At 54.2% G+C, this 8,499-nt stretch overlaps 1 protein-coding gene across 1 annotated transcript; it reads right to left on the bottom strand.

Moving 5' to 3' along the window:
• Window positions 1-273: 273 nt before the first annotated feature.
• Window positions 274-7,787, bottom strand: NANP (N-acetylneuraminic acid phosphatase). Its single transcript, XM_077813545.1, has 2 exons — window positions 7,667-7,787; window positions 274-3,960 (listed from the first exon to the last, which is right to left on the bottom strand). Exons 1-2 carry the CDS (start codon window positions 7,754-7,756, stop codon window positions 3,235-3,237), a joined length of 816 nt encoding a protein of 271 aa, XP_077669671.1. The 5' UTR covers window positions 7,757-7,787; the 3' UTR covers window positions 274-3,234.
• Between the last annotated feature and the right edge of the window lie 712 nt (window positions 7,788-8,499).

The raw sequence follows: 8,499 nt of genomic DNA, 5'->3' as shown, positions 1-8,499 counted from the left end.
TAATGCATTATGATGATTGTGGATTATCAAGACACAAATATGAAACTTATATCCACTGAAATTAGTAAAGATCAACAATTCTAATAATTGGGCCACCCATGACTTTATCTGAAGTCAATGGAAAACACACCTATTCAGCACTTGTGAAAAATCAGACCCATTGATTTAGGAGCCTAACTTTGCTATTTTTGAAAAACAGGCCCTGTTTAAAAAAAACAAAACAAAAAATACTTTATTGGTACCATTTCTATCTACAAAGAGCCAAGGAAAATATGCTTTAAAAACAGGAGATTTTATTTGACAAGTACATCATTTATTTTAAATTAACAATTCAAAACCCAAAGCATGTCATTTATCAATGTTAACCAAATGTTCCAGATTAGCATTTCACAAAAATCAAAATTTCACAGTTCAAACTATTTCAGAATATGCCTCCCGTAAGAAACTATCTCCCAAAGTAGACATTTTTAGTAAAAGTGCAGGTGGAATTTTACTATATTTTGACAGTATATCTTAAAGGAACCTTTTTATTTTGTTTTTTAATTGCCTGGTTATATTAATAAAGACTTGGCAAAACCAGAAATCCACTGAATACAGACTGTTACACTGTCCTGTTTTGTTGCTTTTCTCATAAAAATGATCCAGCTGGTTTTTTTCTTTCAATTGGCATTTTGGAAAAGATCAATCTCAAGAAAACCAGCCTGCCAGTTTGACATGCAGATAAGCTAGATATGATGACTGATACTCTGAAAGTACCTTAGATAGGAAAAAAAAATATGTTCTACATTTTTCTCGTTTTATAGCAGCATAGTAATAATTAATAGTAGCTAAAGTGCAGACCGGTAGCTACATGTATCCTGGTACAGTACTCAGCAATGAAGGAAAAATATTTGTGTGGCCCCTATGTAGCTGAGTATGCAGTTACTGTGCTTTCTTCTTTTGATAATTTGACACTGACCATGTGCAAAGCAGAAATAACAATGTTCCTCTCTAAAGCAGAGTGAGACAATAAATACGCCAGCAGGCGCAGCAGCCCGAGGCAGAATGATGCATTATTGGCAAGAAAAAGTATTAGACAGATCCTCAACTTGTATAAATAGTTGTAGTTCAGTTGAAGTCAATGGAGCTAAAACAAATTTACAGCAGTTGAGGATCTGGCCTTATGGCTCTATGGACATCTGCAGTCCAGAGCCTCATCCCATAATTATGGATTCTTTTTTATTACACTAGCACTCAGAGGCCCTTATCAGACTGGGCTTTCCTTCTGCTGGGTGCTATACAAACAATAGATTTTTAGTGTAACAAATCTTGGGAGGCCGTGGTAACAGTTTTTTTTTATTATTATTAAACAGTCTTCATTTACAGAACCAAGCCAACAGCCTAAACTTTGAATACTTGGTGACACCATTTAACCTTTTGGATACATTTTATTGTTCATATAAGCCCCATTTTAGGCCTCGCCTTCCTTCTTAACTTTTGCTCATAACTATGTTAAAGACTTAGGTGGTGCAGGCTTTTCCTTAACTGATTGTTCTGTATGGCTCTGGCAGTTTGCTCCTTGAGGTCCTTCCTTAGCACTGTCTAAATGAAGAAGTTGAACTGGTTTAACTTTTCTTTTACAAATCAATTTAAAGTGCAAAATCCTTCACAGACACTTATTTCAGTTTAGGGATGACATTTTGATTTAGCTTTCCTCTGTTACCAGTCAATTTAAGTTAAACCAAAAAAGCCTCATTTAAACCAAAATAAGTCTATGCAGGGCACTGCACAAGTTTAAAATAGGTTTAAATTTAAACCTTAGGTTCAACTGATGCAGTGTTCTCATGTAGACATGTCCTTCTACACCTTCTGGTAGGTTTCCTTGCTTTATGGTGTTCTATGACTCTCCAAGTCTGAAATGTTTTTATCCTAACTCGCAAACATATGCAAAGTATAACTATCAATTGTGATGATCATTTTTTAAAACATTACATTTGTGATCCATCACATAATGACAGATATTTGACCTATTAAATAAATTTGTGGAGGAAGAGTAGTGTTATAATACGGCATAAACAGGGTAATCTTCTAAATCCAGTGTCAATAGTGTACAGTGTGAAGCTGTTTATCCAGTATTACATCCTATACTGGAATTCAAGTTCCTGGAAAAGTCATGCAAACCACTTATTTTTTTAGTAGTACACAATTTTTCAAAGTGAGTACAATGAAGTACATGTAGAAGCTAGAATTTGGAAAGGTTTTACAGCAATGGAATTAGTAGTCAGAAAGGCTCCAATCCTGTAACTGGCTCCAAGTGGGTAGACCCCTGCACCTTCCTGAGCCAACAAGACCAAAGTTTGATCAAAATTCACTAATAAAACCAAACAGAACAATTGCATAAGCTTTAAGAATATTAGACAAAACTGAGCAAAGAACATTGCAAATGTCCAAAAAAATCAGTTAACTCACAATACAGTGCAACGTAAATCATAATCTGCATTACAAATACTGTTTTAGTGCAGACACATGTATGTGATTAAAACAAAACTCTATCCACGAAGCCCTGCTGATGAATGGTCCCCTATACATATGCAAGCTTTGAAGTGTACATATATGTATTTTTCTGACAGGGATTTGGGTCTTATCTAAGAACAGTCTCTGCGAAATTTGTGAAAACAGTCACTAGCTTCCAAAATTACAAATTCAATAAGTTTGCTCAAAAAGCAAAGTCAAAAATTTTAGAAAGGGCTGCTTTATGTACTAGATCCAATCACTTTTTCAAATGGGGAAATTCATTTTAATCCTTACTGAGAAATCTATAGATTAGACTGTGAAGAACCTAGAATTCTACCATATTCTCTCTTCCACCTTCTACTGTTTTATACACCACAATCTTTTATGACTGAAATTCCTGCTAAATATGTAAGCCAGCAAACCAAAATGAAAATCAAAAACATGGAGTTTTTCCTTTTTCATTGCAAAAGCAAAAGACTGATAAGCATGGTTGTCTCTGACCTATACTAAAAAGTCTGAGTAATTTCCAGAAGTAAGCATAAATTTAAGATAATTGCACTTATGCTTCATTTCTTTTCCAAAAATTTCAATCAATAACAAGATTCAATTTAATACTTTTCTTCTACTGAACTCCACTCATAAATATACTCTTACTCAAACAGTGGATGTGTGAGTAAACATGTTTACATGTGTAAGATTTTAGGGCCAAACTTTCAACAAAAACATTAGCAGGCTAAGGACTTAGAATTTCTTCGATTCTACATTGGCACAGTCATGTACGTCATTAATACTAACCATCTTATTGGTTTCTAAGTTAGCATTCATTTTGTGGTCCATATTCTGTAAGAGCGATGGAAGATCAAGAACAGAAGAAATTATATAATGAGGTACTGGGGAAGTGTTTACTGGCATTGTCATTGTTTTATTTATCCAGACAGTTGCTTTCAAACCTGCATTCAGGCCTCCTTGAATATCTGTGTCTAGTGAGTCACCAACCATCACACAGTCCCAAGGCTGTACTCCTAGTAGATCACAACAATAAAGAAATATAGATGGTGCTGGTTTCTCTTCTTTCTGTTCTCCTCCCACAACAATAGCATCAAAGTATGGTTGACAGGCACACGCTTCAATCTTCTCCCTCTGAGTCTGTTTGTCTCCATTAGTTAATAAAAGCAAGCGGACCATTTTTCGAAGTTCAGTAAGCATGCTTCTTGTATCCTCTGTTAGGGTTAGATGCTGGAGGCGTGTAGTTTTCCACAGGAAATAACATTCTGCTGCCAGATTTCGATTAGCCTCACCACCCTTTGTTTCTTGTATTGCTTCTTCCCAATGTGAGATCCTTAAATCAGTAATGCACACCTTAGCTGGATCATGACACTCTTTGAGGAGTTTTTCTTGGACTTTATCACAAATCATGTGAGCTTCTCCTTCATCACACTGATGTTTTGATTGCAAGACATTTATTACCTTTAACAAATGTAAAGGGAAAGGAAGGTTACAATAAAGCATTACACGCTAAGGGCCAGATTCTACCACCCTGGCTTACATGAAGTATTACTTTCTTCCACAGCAGTCCCACTGAAATAAACTGGGTTACTCCTTGAATAATGTATTACTCAACATTAGTAAGGATGGCAGAATCTGGCCCATAATTTGAAGTGATGTATCACAGAATTAATAAAAAACAAACCCATAAGCATAGCTACTGCATCAGGAGGAGCCCTCAGAAGGTACTGTGCTTTGGCTTTCCTCCAACACCAGAGGGTAGGTGGGAGGGAGCAAGAGAGGGTAAATTACTTCACCCCTGAGCGTAGCATACACATAATATGACCACATTAGGGAAACCTGGGTGGGGGTGGGAGGGTTAATCCTTCATACTCCCACGGGGTCTAGCACAATCTAATGCTGAATGTATGATAGTGTGATTTTCAGACCCATGGTCTAAGCTGTTATAAATCTCTGAAGAAACTGGTTACTACTCTATCAATAAGTGATGGCAACTTCAGAGCCTTGTAATTTCTGCGACAAAATCACAAATAGTAACACACAAAGCCCGATTATGCAACCTTTATTTAGGATAACTAAAGTAAAGCCTCAGATATTATAGGGATGGGCACTACTGAAAACCCTAAGCAAGGAATGGTGTGTAAGCTGCCCCTCGCCAGAAATAGCCCCAAGCAGCATAATGCTTCATACACGAACCTCCCTCTTCCACACACCTCCCTCTTCCACGTTGCTCTGGCAGATCTACAGTCACCTCCCAAGTCAGCTCAGTAGTACTGAGCCGCCGCTCGGCCTACTCCCCACCCCTTCGTTCCTGGGCCACCTAGTGGGCACACAGCCCCCATCCGTGTGCTCTGACGCAGGTAGCCCACTCGGCTTTGCAAGCGAACTTGTTATTTCCCCTTAATCCTCTGCACAGCCACGTAGCCATAACCCGCCCAGAGCGGGTAATGTCAGGTATCCCTCGCCCACGTACCGCTGACTGTGTCCCCCCCCGTAAGGCAAACGCCAGTGCCTTACAGCGAGCCCAGGACGAAGGGATTAATAATTTTACGGGGGGGGGGACTGGCTACGGGACAGCACATGACGCTGTCCCCAGGGTAGAATTTTGGGGGCTGCCGTGCCCGGGGGATGGCGGCGGGGGGGGGGGGTGAGGGGAGGGGAGAAGGGCTGCCGTGCCCGGAGGATGGCGGCGGGGGGGGGGGGGAGAGGAGGGGAGAGGAGAGGGGCTGCCGTGCCCGGGGGATGGCGGCGGGGGGGGGGGGGCGAAGGGAGAGGAGAGGGGCTGCCGTGCCCGGGGGATGGCGGCGGGGGGGGGGGGCGAGGGGAGAGGAGAGGGGCTGCCGTGCCCGGGGGATGGCGGCGGGGGGGGGGCGAAGGGAGAGGAGAGGGGCTGCCGTGCCCGGGGGATGGCGGCGGGGGGGGGGGCGAGGGGAGAGGAGAGGGGCTGCCGTGCCCGGGGGATGGCGGCGTGGGGGGGGGCGAGGGGAGAGGAGAGGGGCTGCCGTGCCCGGCGGCGTGGGGGGGGGTGAGGGGAGGGGAGAGGGGCTGCCGTGCCCGGAGGATGGCGGCGGGGGGGGGGGGGGCGAGAGGAGAGGGGCTGCCGTGCCCGGGGGATGGCGGCGGGGGGGGGTGAGGGGAGGGAAGAGGGGCTGCCATGCCCGGGGGATGGCGGCGGGGGGGGGGGGCGAAGGGAGAGGAGAGGGGCTGCCGTGCCCGGGGGATGGCGGCGAGGGGGGGGGCGAAGGGAGAGGAGAGCCGCTGCCGTGCCCGGGGGATGGCGGCGGGGGGGGGGGGCGAGGGGAGAGGAGAGGGGCTGCCGTGCCCGGGGGATGGCGGCGGGGGGGGGGGGCGAGGGGAGAGGAGAGGGGCTGCCGTGCCCGGCGGCGTGGGGGGGGGTGAGGGGAGGGGAGAGGGGCTGCCGTGCCCGGCGGCGTGGGGGGGGGTGAGGGGAGGGGAGAGGGGCTGCCGTGCCCGGAGGATGGCGGCGGGGGGGGGGGGGCGAGAGGAGAGGGGCTGCCGTGCCCGGGGGATGGCGGCGGGGGGGGGGGCGAAGGGAGAGGAGAGGGGCTGCCGTGCCCGGGGGATGGCGGCGGGGGGGGGGGGGCGAGGGGAGAGGAGAGGGGCTGCCGTGCCCGGCGGCGTGGGGGGGGGTGAGGGGAGGGGAGAGGGGCTGCCGTGCCTGGAGGATGGCGGCGGGGGGGGGGGGGCGAGAGGAGAGGGGCTGCCGTGCCTGGGGGATGGCGGCGGGGGGGGTGAGGGGAGGGAAGAGGGGCTGCCGTGCCCGGGGGATGGCGGCGGGGGGGGGGGCGAGGGGAGGGGAGAGGGGCTGCCGTGCCCGGGGGATGGCGGCGGGGGGGGGGGCGAGGGGAGGGGAGAGGGGCTGCCGTGCCCGGGGGATGGCGGCGTGGGGGGGGGGGCGAGGGGAGAGGAGAGGGGCTGCCGTGCCCGGGGGATGGCGGCGTGGGGGGGGGGCGAGGGGAGAGGAGAGGGGCTGCCGTGCCCGGGGGATGGCGGCGTGGGGGGGGGGGCGAGGGGAGAGGAGAGGGGCTGCCGTGCCCGGGGGATGGCGGCGTGGGGGGGGGGGGCAAGGGGAGAGGAGAGGGGCTGCCGTGCCCGGGGGATGGCGGCGTGGGGGGGGGGCAAGGGGAGAGGAGAGGGGCTGCCGTGCCCGGGGGATGGCGGCGGGGGAGGGGGGCAAGGGGAGAGGAGAGGGGCTGCCGTGCCCGGGGGATGGCGGCGGGGGAGGGGGCGAGGGGAGAGGAGAGGGGCTGCCGTGCCCGGAGGATGGCGGCGGGGGGGGTGAGGGGAGGGGAGAGGGGCTGCCGTGCCCGGGGGATGGCGGCGGGGGAGGGGGGTGAGGGGAGGGGAGAGGGGCTGCCGTGCCCGGGGGATGGCGACGGGGGAGGGGGGTGAGGGGAGGGGAGAGGGGCTGCCGTGCCCGGGGGATGGCGACGGGGGAGGGGGGTGAGGGGAGGGGAGAGGGGCTGCCGTGCCCGGGGGATGGCGGCGGGGGAGGGGGGTGAGGGGAGGGGAGAGGGGCTGCCGTGCCCGGAGGATGGCGGCGGGGGGGGGGTGAGGGGAGGGGAGAGGGGCTGCCGTGCCCGGGGGATGGCGGCGGGGGGGGGTGAGGGGAGGGGAGAGGGGCTGCCGTGCCCGGGGGATGGCGGCGGGGGGGGGTGAGGGGAGAGGAGAGGGGCTGCCGTGCCCGGGGGATGGCGGCGTGGGGGGGGGCGAGGGGAGAGGAGAGGGGCTGCCGTGCCCGGGGGATGGCGGCGGGGGGGGGTGAGGGGAGGGGAGAGGGGCTGCCGTGCCCGGGGGATGGCGGCGGGGGGGGGGTGAGGGGAGGGGAGAGGGGCTGCCGTGCCCGGGGGATGGCGGCGGCGGCGGGGGGGGCGAGGGGAGAGGAGAGGGGCTGCCGTGCCCGGGGGATGGCGGCGGGGGGAGGGGAGGGGAGAGGGGCTTCCGTGCCTGGAGGATGCTGGCGGGGAGAGGGGCTGCAGTGCCCAAGGGAGGAGGGGGGAAGAAGGGCTGCCGTGCCTGGGGGATTGGGGGCGGAGGGAAGAGGGGCTGCCATGTCCAGGTGTGGGGGACAGGCGGCGGGGGCGGAGCAGCCCCTCCCGGAGTTGGTGGTGTCACCCTTGCGCGCCGAGCCAGCCCGGGCCGGTACCTCCTGTATGGCCCGCCGGCCCGCGGCGGCCGTGTCGACGAGCGTGTTGTCCAAGTCGAAGAACACGGCCTTGACCCCCTGCAGCCCCATCGCAGCCTCGCGCCCGCGCCGCTGCTGCTGCCGCCGCTGCTGCGCTCGGCCGGCCGCGCGCTCCTCTACATCTCGCGAGAGCTGCGGGTCTCTCAGGGGATTCCCAGCAGGGCGGCCGAGAGAACGGGAGCGAGGCGGGGCGAGAGACCAAAACAGCGCGAGACCTTGTGCTCGCGGGCGGCGTGTGCTGTGTCGGCTTACGTGGTTGCGCGCGCAGCGGGCCCTGTGGGGTTCTGGTTCCGACCCGCGGTGGAGGGGGCGGGTTTCCTATCACGAAGCTCTTCTCCGTACACACGCGCTGGCGCCGCCCCGCTAAAGGGTGGAGCGGCGATAAGGGTGCGAGTCCGACGTTAGGGAACGAGCGTGGCCCTGGCCGCCTCCACCGTGTGTCCTGGGCATAGTCCTGGCAGCCCCCACCACGCACATCCCCTGCCCTGGGCGCAGCTGTGGCCGCCTCCCACACCCCTTCTGCCCTGGGCACAGCCATGACAGCCCCTCCGCTTCCCCTGGGCACAGCCACGGCAGCCCCACTCCCCCCCACGCCCCCTGCCCGGGGCACAGCCGTGGTAGCCCCTGTACATCTCCTGCCGTGAGCACAGCTACGGCCTCCCCCCGTATCCCCTGCCCTCTGCACAGCCAGGAGTCTGACAGCCCCGCCCGAGCCCATCCTCTCCAGGTACATCCCTTGTGCACAGTAATGCCAACCCCACCGTATGCCACATTTCCTCTGCCCCCTCACTGAG

This window comes from Eretmochelys imbricata, chromosome 3, assembly GCF_965152235.1.
Source record: "Eretmochelys imbricata isolate rEreImb1 chromosome 3, rEreImb1.hap1, whole genome shotgun sequence".
Taxonomy (NCBI): Eukaryota; Metazoa; Chordata; order Testudines; family Cheloniidae; genus Eretmochelys; species Eretmochelys imbricata.
This window is presented reverse-complemented; position numbering and strand designations above follow the sequence as displayed.